The 15,661-nt window shown below is 35.8% G+C and overlaps 4 protein-coding genes across 5 annotated transcripts; 2 read left to right on the top strand and 2 right to left on the bottom strand.

Moving 5' to 3' along the window:
- Positions 1 to 912: 912 nt before the first annotated feature.
- Positions 913 to 5,555, top strand: LOC18033085 (65-kDa microtubule-associated protein 3). Of its 2 annotated transcripts, none has more exons than XM_024191245.1 (12): positions 913 to 978; positions 1,268 to 1,355; positions 1,468 to 1,674; positions 2,215 to 2,466; positions 2,574 to 2,783; positions 2,895 to 3,050; positions 3,174 to 3,333; positions 3,422 to 3,573; positions 3,666 to 3,827; positions 3,950 to 4,024; positions 4,141 to 4,429; positions 4,889 to 5,555. In XM_024191245.1, exons 2-12 carry the CDS (start codon positions 1,287 to 1,289, stop codon positions 5,353 to 5,355), a joined length of 2,199 nt encoding a protein of 732 aa, XP_024047013.1. In that variant the 5' UTR covers positions 913 to 978; positions 1,268 to 1,286; the 3' UTR covers positions 5,356 to 5,555. The 2 variants fall into 2 exon arrangements, with proteins under 2 accessions (XP_024047013.1, XP_006421755.1); XM_006421692.2 differs by having other exon boundaries at positions 913 to 1,068.
- A 1,035-nt stretch (positions 5,556 to 6,590) lies between these two features.
- LOC18033397 (AT-hook motif nuclear-localized protein 3) lies at positions 6,591 to 11,316 on the top strand. Its single transcript, XM_006421691.2, has 5 exons — positions 6,591 to 7,443; positions 8,742 to 8,809; positions 9,601 to 9,732; positions 10,283 to 10,444; positions 10,679 to 11,316. The coding sequence occupies exons 1-5, from the start codon at positions 7,050 to 7,052 to the stop codon at positions 10,976 to 10,978; spliced, it is 1,056 nt and encodes a 351-aa protein (XP_006421754.1). The 5' UTR covers positions 6,591 to 7,049; the 3' UTR covers positions 10,979 to 11,316.
- Positions 11,317 to 12,189: 873 nt separating this feature from the next.
- Positions 12,190 to 12,679, bottom strand: LOC18031911. Its single transcript, XM_006421690.2, has one exon. It carries the CDS (start codon positions 12,677 to 12,679, stop codon positions 12,263 to 12,265), a length of 417 nt encoding a protein of 138 aa, XP_006421753.1. The 3' UTR covers positions 12,190 to 12,262.
- Positions 12,680 to 14,024: 1,345 nt separating this feature from the next.
- On the bottom strand, positions 14,025 to 15,661 carry LOC18031581 (probable rRNA-processing protein EBP2 homolog). The gene is made up of 2 exons (XM_006421689.2): positions 15,607 to 15,661; positions 14,025 to 15,212 (listed from the first exon to the last, which is right to left on the bottom strand). The coding sequence occupies exon 2, from the start codon at positions 15,200 to 15,202 to the stop codon at positions 14,300 to 14,302; it is 903 nt and encodes a 300-aa protein (XP_006421752.1). The 5' UTR covers positions 15,203 to 15,212; positions 15,607 to 15,661; the 3' UTR covers positions 14,025 to 14,299.

Here is a 15,661-nt window from a genome sequence, read left to right as displayed (position 1 = left end):
ATAATTGTAATACAAGTAAAGAAGAGATATCAGAGCAGGAAAATTCAAAACAGCTCTATTCTATATGCATTTTTAAATAATTATAAAATCCTATTTATCTATTTCTAATATTTTGTAGAAGGGTTAATGTCTATTATTGGAAAGATGAGAGATTGATGCACTTTGACAAATTAATGGATAAAGTCCTGTTAAACAAATTAAAAATTTTTGAATTACTTTGAAATATGAGGAAACAATAAGTAAAATTTTAAAAATCAATATTCGAACACCAACATCCCATCACCTTTGAACATAACGCTTCTTACGAAATTTCATTTCCATCAAACGGCCGATGATAGTTTGTTTTTTGTTTGTACAATTTGCGAAACTTCCTATCAGACGTACGATAAAGACATAAAAGCGCGTCCATGCAGCACAAGAATAAAAGAAAAGGTCCCCAATGGCCATAAGTGTGACGTGTTTAATTTTTGATTGGTAGAGTCAAATGTACCCATACACCCAGTAGTACTTGATAGAAACCCCCTCCTCTTTATCCTAATTAATTAATCCCGGATTTATAGACCGTCCGTACCGTACATAAATGAAAATGAACGGCCAGATCGAAGCACAAGCATAGAAACAAACACACAGGATCTGAGACCTTGCCCCTGAGGAATTTGAAATTGAAGCCCCATATTGGTCCCAGGCGAATCAAATCTCCGCCATCATTTAAAAACACATCCTTAACAAGCGCTGTTTAACGGTCATATTTCCCCAAACGGCTACCTTTCTCTCTCCCCCTTAACTTCTTTTGCATCAAAAAAATTCAAACCTCATTTCTCGCACAGTTCATTACAAAACTCATTTTCCGGGAAAAAGGAAAATAATTTTCAGGAAAACAAACACACAAAAACAAAATCCCACTTCTGCTAAGGGAACAAAAAAAAAAGAGAAGATAATTTGAAAGCAAAATCGCTCAGGCAATTCTCTTTTCTTCAGGTTTATCTTCAGATCTCCATTTCCACTCTCTCTTTCTTCCTCTTGTTATCTCAATCCCCCGTTTGGCTGGCGAGAAAGTGCAGAAAAGAAGTAAGCTTATAGTTTTTTTTTTTTTTTAATTAAGCTTATAGTTAATTAAAGTGATGAATAAGTAATCACGAATACGACGAAAAGAAGATAAATTTGAACAAATATTTACTAGTTAGGTTTTCAGGAATTTAGGATTTTTTTTCTAAAAAAAATTATTATTATTTTTTAATGTGCCTTACTAAGATAATTGTTATTACAGTTCAGAATAGTTCAACAACATGGCTAATCATAACGATCCGCTGCTGCAAGTGGAGACTACATGCGGATCACTTCTTTATGAACTTCAGGTTACTTATTTACTCACGAACCCTTGGACAAAAAGTGCCTTAAATCTTCCTTTTTGGGATAATCTTTTCATTTTTTTTTTAAACTGATAATTTGGTTTCCTGTGATGATCAGATAATTTGGGATGAAGTTGGGGAGACAGACACTGACAGGGATAAAATGTTGCTCGAGCTTGAACAAGAGTGCCTTGAAGTATACAGAAGAAAGGTGGATCAAGCCAATCGATGTCGAGCACAGCTGAGGCAGGCAATTGCTGACTCTGAAGCCGATCTTGCTGCTATCTGCTCTGCTATGGGGGAGCGACCAGTGCATATTAGGCAGGTTAGAATTTAATTATATCTCATCTAGATTGGATCATTTTGCAAATAATAATGGGGAGTCAAGTCAATTGTTGAGTTTTTATTTACATAAATTGGTCATATTTTGATAACCATATCTGGGAGTTCAAGTTAATATCTGTGCAAGTTGTGAAAGCATTATGTAAACTAGGAAATGATATTCTCAATGCCAACCATTGTTGGTTTGATTGGAGATCGAAAATGTGAGAATGAATATTTTGGCTGGATTTTATTTGAATAAATGGCAAACCACGGTATTATGTTTGTGTTAAGTTTTCAAAAGTTAGGTTAAATTAACTTGGAAAGCAATTTGGGAGAAGAAATTGTAAAGGTAGCAAAGACCTGCGAAATCTAAAAGTTTGATTTCAATTTGTAAGCAGTGAAGTTATTGCTTGGATATTTAGATAAGTTTCTAGTCCCCTTTTCACTATTTTGGTTTTCTGAAAATACATTTTTCTGAAGTTTAGCATGTTTAGTACCTACTTGAAACTCTTTGCTTATGGTCTATGGCCTGTACTTTCAGTCTGATCAAACTGCAGAAAGCTTGAAGGAAGAGCTCAGGAGAATTCTTCCACAAGTGGAGGAAATGCGGAAAAGGAAATCCGACCGAAAAAAACAATTTGTAGATGTATTAGAGCAAATAGAGATGATCAAAAGTGAGATCCTTGGGTCAACAGTATATATTTCTTCTAAAACAGTCGTGGATGATGCAGATTTGTCTTTGAGAAAGCTTGAAGAATTTCACAGAGAGCTCCATGAACTTCAGAAAGAGAAGGTTGAAACGACTTTCTCTTCTGTTTTATTTGTGCTCTTATGTGATTAAACATCAGGTGTCATCTTTCTACGATTTTGAACTTAGTGATCTTCATTCTTTCTATGCAGAGCAATAGGCTGAAGCAGGTTCAGGACCACCTAAACACTTTGAGTTCTCTTTGCTCAGTGCTTGGAATTGATTTCAAGCACACAGTTAGTGATATTCATCCTAGCTTCTGCGAGAATGAAGGATCAATGAGTATAAGTAATGATGCAATAGAACGGTTGACTATAGCAATACACAAGCTGCGGGAGGTTAAGATACAGAGAATGCAAAAGGTAAATAGCAGTTTTAATTATCTATCCATAAGATGATGGTAATTTTATTCTGATGAGTCCTTAAATTCTCTACTTTCTCTTTGAGCATAATGAAACTTTGGGCCATGGCAGCTCCAAGATCTTGCAACTACTATGTTAGAGCTATGGAATTTGATGGATACTCCTGTGGAAGAGCAGCAAGCATTTCAGAGTGTTACCTGTAATATAGCTGCTTCTGAACATGAAATAACTGAACCCAACACTCTCTCTGTGGACTTCATTAGTTATGTAAGTCATTAGCATATGAAAACTGGTTACTCTAAGCTTTTCTCAGGTCTTTTGGTTTGTGTAATTTTAAAGTCAGCATGCATTTGCTTTTGGGTGTGCTAAAGTAGTAAATACATTTTTCAGGTAGAGACAGAAGTGTCTCGGTTGGAAGAATTGAAGACAAGCAAAATGAAAGAGCTTGTTCTGAAGAAGAGGTTAGAGCTAGAGGAGATCTGCAGAAATACACATATGGTTCCAGAAAATGATCATTCTATCGAATATGCTATTGAAGCCATCGAGTCTGGTATCTGCTGTGCTTATATATACTTCATTAGTGAACTTACTTTTATCTCAAATGATCACTGAATATTTGTCTATTTCTATGACCGCAGGAGCCATGGACGCAGCTAATGTGCTTGAACAGATTGAACTTCAAATAGCTAAGGTTAAAGAGGAAGCTTTTAGCAGGAAAGAAATACTCGAAAGGGTTGAGAAATGGTTGGGAGCATGTGAAGAGGAGTGCTGGCTTGAAGAATATAACAGGGTTGGCAGTTAGAACCATCTCTTTATATTTATATTTTCTTAAATAATATCTTAATTTCTTTGCTTAATTTTTCACCTGTGGTGGTTATGCAGGACGATAACCGATACAATGCTGGAAAAGGTGCCCATCTAACTCTCAAGCGTGCTGAGAAAGCTCGTTCACTGGTGAATAAACTTCCGGGGATGGTAGAAGCATTGGCTTCAAAAACCATTGCATGGGAAAAAGAGAGAGGTGTTGAGTTCTTATATGATGGTGTAAGTACTTTTCTTCTATTTTTGTTGGGAATTAGATCCCTGACTGGTTCCAATTTTGTCCTTGTATAAATGTTTGGTTACTTCTCCAAAATCATCTGAACTCTTTCCTTTGCACTTTTCAGGTTCGTCTACTTTCTATGCTTGAAGAGTACACGATACTACGGCAAGAGAAAGAGCAAGAACGCCGTAGGCAGCGAGTATGAATCTTTTCACTCATTCTATACCTAATACCGTGTTTATTTTTCCAATTACCATGGTGCTTTTCTTTGTTGATATTTTGCAAATTATGATCTGTTTACAATTGTCTTTTTAGGACCAGAAGAAACTTCAAGGTCAACTTATAGCGGAGCAAGAAGCTCTTTATGGGTCAAAACCAAGCCCTTCAAAAACCCAGAGTGTGAAGAAAGCCCCTAGAGTTTCAACAGGAAGTGTAAGTCATAGAAGACTTTCTGTAGGAGGAGCAATGCTTCAGACTCCGAAACCTGAATTACCTACCACAAAAGCTACTCCACATCCACGAACTGTCAAGAAAATTGACCGTATACTCCAAAATGACCATACAAATATCCGTATGGATGATGGTTTTGCAGCTTTATCAGCTGGTAATTTCTTGGAACATCACTTCTAAAATTTTTATAAATATTACAGGCACTTACCTTATACCTCGTACAAACTTGGCAAATGCTTTATCTCTAATTCTATTTCTCTGAAAGAACTATCATATCAGCTTATTGAAGCACACATTTTATGCTTCTATATTTTATAGTAGTAACTAGAAAAAAAAGCAGATCTCACTAGCCTTTAGTTTAAAAGAAAAAAGATAAAAAATGAAAAAAACTCAGGTGGTATTGATCTTGGCAAAATACTGCTCAAACATCTTTAGTGTAGGGCATTCCTAGAGATCCCTTCCAGGTTTCATGAATCTTGTATGATTCACTGATAAGTAATTTTCAAAATCGGCTGATAACTGATGGCCTAAGAAATAAATTGGTTTCAGCCTTTTTGGTCTTCCTGTTCTTTGGATCCCATTATTTTTCTCATTTCTGTCCACTGTTTTGCAGGTAGGAGAGGTTTGGACATTGCTGGTTTCCCGATAAAAAAACACTCCTTAGGTGCTTGTGAACCACAGTCACCAATGATACGGAAACCCTTTTCTCCCATCTCTTCCACTGCATCATCAAAATCTAATATCATTAATTGGTTGGAAGATTTGAATTCACATGGAGAGACAACAATGCAGAAAGCAGCTCCACCTATTGAGTCATTTACTACTCCTTCAAAGACAAATACTCTCGTGGATGAAGAGAACAGGACTCCGAAGGCAATGCCAATTCCAGTTCCCTCAACACCTTCAACAGTGTCGGTGCCAATGCAGACAGCTATCACTCCCGCACATGCATCTGCTCCAATCCCTTATGGCACTACTCAAGTTGAGGAAACTGCGGAAGAGATTGAGTACTCATTCGAGGAAAGAAGGGCAGGTTTCGTGCTACCGAAAACTCATGTAAAGCCATTGATACAAGTTTGATTGTTTCAGTTTCTTTAGGTCAACTTGAATCAATTGTTGGTTACTGCAGGGCTGAACCCATATATGATTTTATTTCTCTTGCATCTTGAGTCTGGAATAAGTCAATCATAATTGGCTTTTTCCGGTTTGTGAACATTGTCTACAAGCTCTGAACGTGGACCAAGTTGTTGACTGCTTAATGTGAAATTTTTTCTCTTAAATGTGCTTTAGGGAATCAAAGGTTTCTTCCACTGTATTCAATTCAGATGATGACTTTCATGCATTATTAGGAGTGTTTTTGACGTCCTAAATTTTCATTTAACAAATGATTATAGGACCGGACAATTTTAGATTCAGAGTCTCAATCTAATCTAAGCCGTAGTTTGAGTTTTTATTTTTTAATTTAAAAGAAAAAGGATCTCTGATTTCATTCAACAACACTATTGACCAAAATAAAATATACACAAGATGACTTGTAAATTGCAACTTGATATTTTTGTCTTTGAACAACAAATCAATGAAAATCTGAACAAATAAGTCAAGAGTTTCAGTCTTTTCAATGTTTTCCATTGTGGAATTTGTGGGTTTAAGGATAATGTCTTTTAGAACAAGAAAAGCAGAAGCTGCAGAAGTGCTTTTCAGAGAAGTAGATTATGATTATTTTTTCTTTTCTTTTAGATTCATCAGAGAAGTAGACTTTGGTGCGTTTTGGCTTGTGCTAAATTGGAGAGCTGATCCCCTCAAAGGGAGAGAAACAAAAAATGGTAATCGTAGAGCTGATTAAAGTGGCATTAACTGTAGATTCTACAAAATAAAAGGGCATTTAATTTAAATTTGTGAATAGTCAACTTTAATTACACCGAAAAGACAAAGAAGGTGTCAGTGGTTGGAAAATTGGCATGCCTCTAACGTTAGCTTTACAGCTTTAAATTATTTCTTTTTTGCTTTAAACAAATATATTGCCAATTTTAAAATTAAAAAAAAAAGCTTTTTTCTTTTCCCAAATTTCTTTATTTTTTTATTTCAAATTTCTCATCTCTCCCATTTATTAATTGACCTTTATTAAATTTCCAAGACGGACGTGAACCATTTTCTTAACCAAAATTCATACTTTGAATTTTGTAATTAAAATATTAATTATAAATTAAATTCCTCAATAATTAATTCATATATGTATATTAATTATTATTATTTTATTTTTCCATTTTTTCTACTTTATTTATTTCTCCTCCTTTTCCTGCAAAACCCTAAATTCATCTCTCCTGAACAAATTCAGTAATCTCACAAAAAAATTTCTTCATTTCTTGCAAGTTCATTATTTTTTTTGGTCAAATTTTTAGTCAACATTCAAGCTCTGTGCATTTTCTACAATGGTGGAGATTTAAGCCACATAATTGTATATGTATAACTGTATTTTGTGATCTTTCAGTCTCAAACAAGTTTTTTTTTTGTATTAATTTCTTTAAAAATTTTTAAGGTGGTTCTCTTAATTTATGTTGTATAATTATTTCAGTTTGTATTTCAGCTAATTTTTGCAAAAAAGTTTAAATTTTTTTGGTTAATTACTGTTGTAAAATAAACCCTTAGTTGTTCTAGTGTTTTTGCTCACCAAAAGCCTTTTTTTTTTTTTAATGCTTAGTATTTTATAATTCTTGGGTTTTAAGGGTTTTAGAGGCTGATAATTTTTTTGGGATTTTTAGTTTCTTGATCTATGAATGGAGGCAAAAGAAGAGAATAATATAACTTCAGGGGTGTCAGTAAAAGTAAATGAAGCTACAGATGGCTTCCAAACGGCTCCTAGAACTGAAAATCCGGTCCCATTTCCGGCGCCGGCTGTAACATCAGCTGCCGAGGTTTCTCCGGCACCGGTAAGCACGGCAGTACCAACCCTGGTTACGGGCCCGGGGACAGGCACAGGCACTGAGGGGAAGAAGAAGAGAGGAAGGCCTAGAAAGTATGGCCCAGATGGGAAATTAACAACGGCATTGTCACCCATGCCGATTTCGGCATCGATTCCACTGACTGGAGAATATTCCGCTTGGAAACGGGGTAGAGGGCGGCCAGTTGATAACACAAAGAAGTCATATAAGTATGAACATGAAACCCCAGGTAAAGGGATTATTTTTTAATATATTCATTGAAATATATTCGAGGTTATAGATATTGTTGTCGTTTATATGTGTTTTAGATGCTACTGTTGCATTGGATGTCATGATCTGTTGCTATAACTAAGTTAAGTTAAAATTTTGTACAATTATTGAAAATCTCGAGGAGCTGGTTATGAAAAGCTAGGGGTGGGTGGTTGTTTGGTTATGTGGGGTGAGGTGTTGGTTCTGATTTTGAGTTTTATAGTTGAATTTTAAGAGGATATTTGTGGGGTTTGATCTTGGAGTGGGACCATTATATCTGATTCTTACCCATATCTTGAATTAATGGTTATTGTGAGATGGGGTTTGATTTGGTGATGATTCTGTAAAATGAGGGAATCTCTCTCTTCTGGCTGAAACACATGTCTTGCTGCCTTTCGTGATGGAAGGATTGCAGAGTCGTTTTAGAAAGGGAGGATTGTTAAAGTTGCTGCTGTTTTATATGCTCATTAGCTGATGTGACTGGTCCAAATCTAACTTAATTTAATTATAATAATTCTTAGACAAGCTGACCGTTCTAAGGAATTATTAGAATCATCAATTTGAGTTGCATGAGATATGCTATGAGAAATAAAATGAAAAAGAACACAGCTATTTATACGTAGAAATTGAATGAATTTCAGAAGTCCGTGGTCGAATATTAGAACAGGATCCTGGCAATGGCTGCCTTTGCTGTATTGTTCAAATATAAGAATGGGAAGTTAACGAAGATGTCTTAGGTGGAATGGGAATCATGGATCCAGTTGCTGCCGGGAAAAGGAACCTTGTGACAGCATTTCTGTAGTATTAAACTTAATTTTTTAAAACATTCGTGTGGAATTTCCCTATTTCTCTCCATCTCACTCTGTAGACTTCGTTTTCTTGGCATGAGAAATGCATACTTGTGTTATGAGAGATTAAACATCAGAACCTAATTGTGTGCTAATGTTCAATTATGTCAAAATTGTGGGGAAGAAAGTTGGGGCAGATAAGTTTTCTTGTTATATTATCATAGTGTTTTATTGAATAACCAATTAATCATTTGCTCAGTGATGGTCAATTTTTATGTTCTGTTCTGTTTGCTTAGGCATTTCACGGAAACTTGTAAGTACCTAGAGCGATGTTCTCTGTTTGATTGCTTGCTTGTTTTACAGTTAAATTATCTCAGGCATGGCACCTTGAATTTTGATTTGTATGTTTCAAGGATAATCATGCAAATGCAAACATGTGGTTCTTCCCTTTTTCTTATACTGATTTATTTTTGCAAATATTATTATGCAGGTGAGAAAATTGCATACTTTGTTGGTGCAAATTTCACACCCCATGTTCTCACTGTTAATGCTGGCGAGGTATGCCTTCAGCTATGTGTCTAGTAAAAGTTGGTGCAATCAGTGGGTTCTTACTATCATTGTGCTGTTGTATCCTGTTTCTTTGTCCTTCTATACTGGAGTTCTTAAGCACACCTTTATTGACTTTTGCTCTCTCTTATCTTAGTTTAAAAATTAAGCTTAAATAAAAGTAACAGTCTGTCACTTTTTTTAAAGCTTGCATAAAAACCCTGGTTTACTTGCTTGCGTATGATCTGCCTATGAAGCAGAGGACCTAAAACGTATTCTCATTTTATTTCGAGTGAGGGCCACGATAGTTAGGCCTTTGCTTGGAACTCTTTTATCTAGGAAAGAAAAGCTGAAAGCATGACAAGTAGTGAAACCAGTAGCATAATAGCTGCCGTATGTGCTGTATTTATTTCTATGCAAGGGAAATAAGACCCAAAAAAAGAAAATTGCATTTGCTCCAGTTTTCTAAACAGCAAAAATGTAGATGATTATAGATAAATCAGAAGTTTTTCACTTTGGTTATCCCTGGTGACTTTATTGTAATAACTTTATTTGATTATATATCAATATATATATATATATTAGACGGGTGCTTTCTTACTTGGATGCCTCCAGCAGAGAAATTTCATGCGAATTACTATTTTTTCTTCATAATGTATCATATCTGGAGTTAGGAAGTTTTATTAATCCTGTGGATTGAGAAATTCCTTTAAAATTTTTGTAGGACTGACTTGTAGCTTCTATTTTAGTTTTCTTTATTCTCTATTTCTGTAGATTTTAATTTTATTAGCTTTGTTATATAGGATGTTACAATGAAGGTTATGTCATTTTCCCAACAAGGATCTCGTGCTATATGCATTCTCTCTGCAAACGGTACAATTTCAAACGTTACACTTCGTCAGCCTACCTCTTCTGGGGGGACCCTGACGTATGAGGTGCGGTCCTTTTTCTTATTACTTTTCTTTGAAAATGTTTTGCTATATGAGGGACCAATGAATTTTCTTAAGATACAACACCAGAAATTGTGCTTGGTTAAAATGGCCATGCTAAAGCCCTAAAGAAGATACATTCTAGACTTTATGGTGTCATATGTGGTCCATGGACTTTGTTTTTGGCCATCACTGTAAGTGATTGTCAGTAGTTACTGTATATAAAAGCAATATGAAAGTATGAAACATATGTAAAAGAAACAATTAATTGTACTTTATATACACCAGTCAACTATGTGTGTAATATTTTATCAAAAAAAAAAAACTGTGTAATATTCTCTGTTTACTGCCCGTGAGTGATACATTTAACAAAAATTAAACAAGGACTTGGAATGTAAAATTATAGCGGCTAACATGCATCATATTCTTAAGTTTGAGCAATAGCATGCTACTTCTGACTTTCTGACCATTCAGCTTTTCATATTTGACTTTCTAAGAGCATAACTGCTGCTCTATTTCATGGCATCATCAATTCTTTTGTTACGACCTTTTTCAGGGTCGTTTTGAGATACTTTCCTTGTCTGGATCTTACATGCCCTCTGATAATGGAGGAACAAAGAGCAGATCTGGTGGGATGAGTGTCTCTTTGGCAGGCCCAGATGGTCGTGTTGTAGGGGGAGGACTGGCTGGCTTTCTGATAGCTGCCGGTCCTGTGCAGGTACCAATATCTCAATTATATGCTGTCAATATTGTTTTGATATTACCTAAGTAAAAATATTAAACAACCACTACATAGCAATATCATAATAAGTGATTATCTTATATTATGAGTAAATGACAAACAAGACAAACACCTGCCTCTTATACACTCAAGTCATGTTTAGGCCTTTTGCCATTTGTAATTACTTGGTTTACAAGTGTATTCATTTCTGAATTGTTTTGATTATGTCAGGTTGTTGTGGGAAGTTTCCTGCCAGGTCACCAGCTGGAGCAGAAGCACAAGAAGCAGAGGACTGAGCTTGCACCAATTGTCACCCCCATATCTGTCAGCGTACTCTCTGCAGAAGAAATCAAGGGGGGATACAGTGGAATAAAGCCAATTGTCACATCTTCTGCGATTTTCCCTGGAGACAATTCAGCTTCCTTGAACCCTATGCACGGTTCAAGGACCTTGTCTTTTGACAATAAAACATCTTCCCTTGATGATGATTCGAAAGGTCCCGGCCAATCGAACTGTGAAGTCTCCTGTTGATCATGTTGCAAGTCTGTATACTTGCTGTGACTTCAGTGTCTTTCTGCAGACACGACTTCGTTTAGGTTCTCCCGACTTGTCAGAAACCAAATTAAACCCCAACGGCCATCTATTAGGGGCAAATAGGGTTTAGTGCTATGCTGTTTTTAACCTAGAATTGTACCCTTCTTAGGCTTAGGTAGGACTTCTAATTAGTAGGAGCATTCCGAGTCTGGTTGTTGTCATCGTGTATTTCCTAATGTTATCTTATTGGTGTAGCATTTCAAATGCATGTAATTGGTGTGTCATTCGGCTGATTTGATAGTTTGTATTCAAATATTCAGTTTTAATGGTGGATGTTTTGGTACTCTGTATCTGAAAAATTGATTTCATCTGGATGTTTTATTCATGAATGATTTTGAGTCTTGAAGCATTGCACTGTTTTGAAGCATCATGAAAAATTGCAGCACTCTTTTCCCAGAATGACCAATCAATCTAGATCGTTTTCAGAATTAACCATTTTGAGAAATTCATAAGAACTGGATTACCATTTTTCGCATTTTCACTTGCAACTATAATACTTTAGTATCAAAACCGGGGGTGACATTAACAATATTGACAATTGCAAGAGGATAGTGGGTGATGATAGATGGATCATTGCAACATGCTGTACTTAAAAGTCGATTGAAAAGCATGCACGCAGCCAAGAGAAAAAGCAGAGCTTGAGAATTGAAAAGTATATACATCAGCATGTAGAACAGAAGAACCATATCCATTGGTTGGAAATAAAGAAAACCAAAGCAGAGATTAAAAGCATATACTGCCACTTCCAAGCATGCCCTTTGGACCATTTATTCCACTTGTTTGTTGCTTCGATTTGCCTCCTTATCCATGTGGACGAGAGCCCAAGTCAACTTTATAACTTTAAATGATATCAAACTTATAGTCTTTGTAAAATGTGTTTGCATTTTCCACACAACTAACTGCCCTCTAAAATAATATATCATTTGCAGCTTTTGAAAAAGAATATGAAAGATGTTTCACCAGATCAGAAAGCACTTCCAAACCACTTTTGAATAGACTAACAAGAGTACAAGACTTTGACTATATGAAAAAAAAATAATAATAAAAAAAACTCCTGACTGCAGCAATTATTAGTGAAAATACCCAAATAATTCTCATTAAAGCAACATCATAATCGCATATATACAGTAATCTGGGTTGCACAAGTAGCGTAACAGCCAAACAGTCTCTGAAATGGGTGGTCAAAAGTGAAGCCTAGTTGGTAGTGTAAAATATGCATGCTTAGACTAAACCATATGTCCTCAGTTTTTCTTCCTTCCATCCCCTGTTAACCTTCTCAATAAACTCTTCAAATCTTCTCCTCAACTCATCATCATCATCTTTGCTTTCACTATTTTCAAAATTTCTTTCTTCTTCTTGATCATCGGCATGCTCTTCCTGGAGATCAGTTGACAATTCGCGGGCAGCCATTGACTTTTTGTTGCCATCAAATGAATGTATAGAGATTGTTTCCTGTTTGTTACTATATGCACATGAATTGATGCTCAGCACCGGGGCATGTTCTTCACTTTCTTGATCAAAGCCCGAGCTGTATTTGGACCCCATGAGAATCATAACAATGATCAAGTTGCAGAAACAGAAGATGAATATAGAGTTAGAAGCAGCTTCTGTGATCCAATCCACTGCTGAATCCAGCATTTTTTCTGTTCAAAAAAATTGCAAAGACGAAATATGAAGAAAGGTTGTGGAATTGAACTCTATGAGCAGAATGTGATGACACTAAGCGTTTTAAAGAGCCTTATATATTAATATAGTTGAAAAAAGTGTGCATGGGAAGCTCTTTGTAGCAGAAGTTCAAGGGGCTTGAAATTAAAATTGACGTGTAATGTGAAAGCTAATGGGTCAATAATATATGATATGCTTTGTTTAATCATTTTGATGTATCATATGCAATGAAAGAAGCTTCCGGCCAACTGGTGTGGACCTTTCTCTTCATTAATTTAATCAAAAGTCTAATGTACCATACGAAAGCATCACATGTCATCAAATTGCATCAACCATTTCTTAATTAATTTTACTTTTTCTTCCTTTTTTTTCCCGAAAACTTGATTACTGTCATTAGTAGCCTAAAATCTAATGGCTAAGAATAAATCAAGTGAGGACGTTGCTATCGCTTCTTTTGATTTTGTTTCACAAATTGTAAGAAAGAGCTGCTAAAACATAAATGGGATGTGTGTTTCATGTCGATTTGCTCTATAAGTTGGAAAAATGTTCTGTCAAATATTATTCGGGTTCATATTTGGACAAAAAAAGATGCTAAAAGTTTGGTACAACAATAAGGAAATGAAAATTTGAAGCTGCTTGTAGTTCGAACCCCACAAAAGCATTGTGGGGGTATTTTTTTCCTCAATTAATTGAGTGAAGGTAGTTTTCTTCCTTACCCATGAGTGAAAAATAGACATCCCTCGAATATTTGTGAGGGTTAAAATCTGGGCAGAACTCCATTAGCATTGATGTAAGTTAGTCCTAGTAATAGTCTGATTTGTAAATATCAATTATAGTCTCATATAATATAAGTTGTAATCTGAGCAATAATCTCATATAATAATAATAAAAAAATTTAAAGCTAGATATTGCTCAGTACTGGAGTTGACATCGATAAGTGATAATAATTTTATCAGTGAAGCACATTATATTGTGTATAGTATCCAATATTAAAAACACACTTAAAGTTACAAATTAACAAGCCTAAAATTAAACCCCACGTGTACAAATTACAGAGTCAACAGTTTAATTACGAATGGATTCGGTTTTTATTTGATTAATAGATCAGGTTTGTGAAAGGGGGTATGTGCATTCATCCAAAATCTAACTCAAGAGGAAAAAAAAATGTGACCATGCGTCTCTATATATATGAATCTGTCCTAATTATGATAGCTTATTAGGAAAAAACAAAAGAATCAGAACACTAATGATAGTTGAAGCCAAAAAGAAAGAAGGCTAATCAATGTTAACCGCTAGTGCAGCATTGCACGGCCAAATATAACAGGGGATAATTGCTAGCTCCATCTAACAATAATTCTGAAATAAAATGCACGAATAACCAGCAAGAACAATCAAATGCCAAGTTTAGACTGGCAGAATTGTGACTGGCAGACTGGCAGAATTGTGACTGACTAAGATTAATCAAACAGAATAACATTAAGCAACTAGCAATTTTCCTTTAAGGACAAACACTGCAAGTATCTAGCACATAAAAGATTACATAGACCAAAAGAACCAAAATTTCCCAACAGGCTACAACAAGCAGAACCCGTATTACCTCTTCCTTCTCTTATTTCCAGCACCATCACCTTTACTGAAGCCTCTTAAATCATCAGTGGTATCAGATGTGTTTTGTTTCTTCATACTTTTCTTCCCTCCAAAGCCAAACTTGGAATTTCTAAAATCTCTATTCTTCTTCTTTTTTCCCTTTCCACTATCACCACCACCACTTTTTCTTGCCTTCCCACCAGACCGATCTCCTGGAGACACCCCTGGTCTCTTCTTATTTGACCTCTCAAATGACTTCCCACCTTCAAAGGCCAAATCCAATTCACCCTTGTCGACTTCCCCGGCAAACCCACTTTGTTGCCTCTGCTTCCTCCACTTCTTAACAGATTCTATTTCCTCTTTTTTCTGCTTCGCTCTCTCCTTTGTCTTTTGGACCTGAATCTCTTTAGCTAGTTTCTTAGCCTCTCTAGCCTTCTTTCTCTCCGCAGCCTCCTCAATCTCTTTCTGCTCAGACAAAAGTCGGCGCTTCACCTTTTCCATGTGAGCATCCGACTTAACCATCTCTGCATAATAATCAGCCGGTCTAAGAAAAGGCAGCCCCATCGATTGAAGCTTCTCAAAGGCCTGCCTTGTCCCCTCTAATGCCTGTGTATAGAAAGAAGCCTCCCTTTTCAGATCATCATTCACATCCACCTCTTGCTCTTGATCAATATCAATGGTAAGCTTATGTATCCACCCAGCATTTTCCGGCCAACTAATATCTTGAAGTTTCTCCTCAAGACCATCTCTGTTGTACACGGCCTGTTTTGAAGGCTCGGCCAATTTCACATCTTCCTCCCCTTCTGAATCTGATTCAGATTCAGAAACTTCCTCATTGAGCTCACTCACATCTTCATCTTCAAATCCATCCTCATCAGAAAAGGTTGATTCTTTACGAGCAAGCCCCATTATAACAAACCTGTCAAAAAGAAAAATTAAAAGAAACAATATCAACACCTGGACCCTCAAGAGCTCAAGATAATTCAACTCTAGCATTGCTTCCTTAGGGAAATTTCTAAGAAAAAATCCATCTATTTATTAGCACATAAGCCATTAAACTCCTAATATCAACAACTCACCTAAACATATAGCATCCTGCACTGACAAATGAGTTAAATTTTTTTATCCCAGAAAGAGACGAAATTTAGCTCTCTATTTGGCTCCCGACAAACCGATTAAAAGAATAGAAACATAATTATAAATAAAATCTCAAGATATTCGTTAACTGTTCTCTTAGGTCTAGACTAAATAATGAGTTGAAATTAGTATAAAATAAATAAAGCAGAAATTGCGAGGAAACAAAAAATTAACACCTTTTTGATGCGGCTCCTGAAGACTGAAAACAAAACCTCTGCAAAACCCTAGCTA

Source organism: Citrus clementina, unplaced genomic scaffold (genome assembly GCF_000493195.1).
Source record: "Citrus clementina cultivar Clemenules unplaced genomic scaffold, Citrus_clementina_v1.0 scaffold_9, whole genome shotgun sequence".
Lineage (NCBI taxonomy): Eukaryota > Viridiplantae > Streptophyta > Magnoliopsida > Sapindales > Rutaceae > Citrus > Citrus x clementina.
The sequence above is the reverse complement of the archived record's forward strand: the minus strand, read 5'-3'. Positions and strand labels throughout refer to the sequence as shown.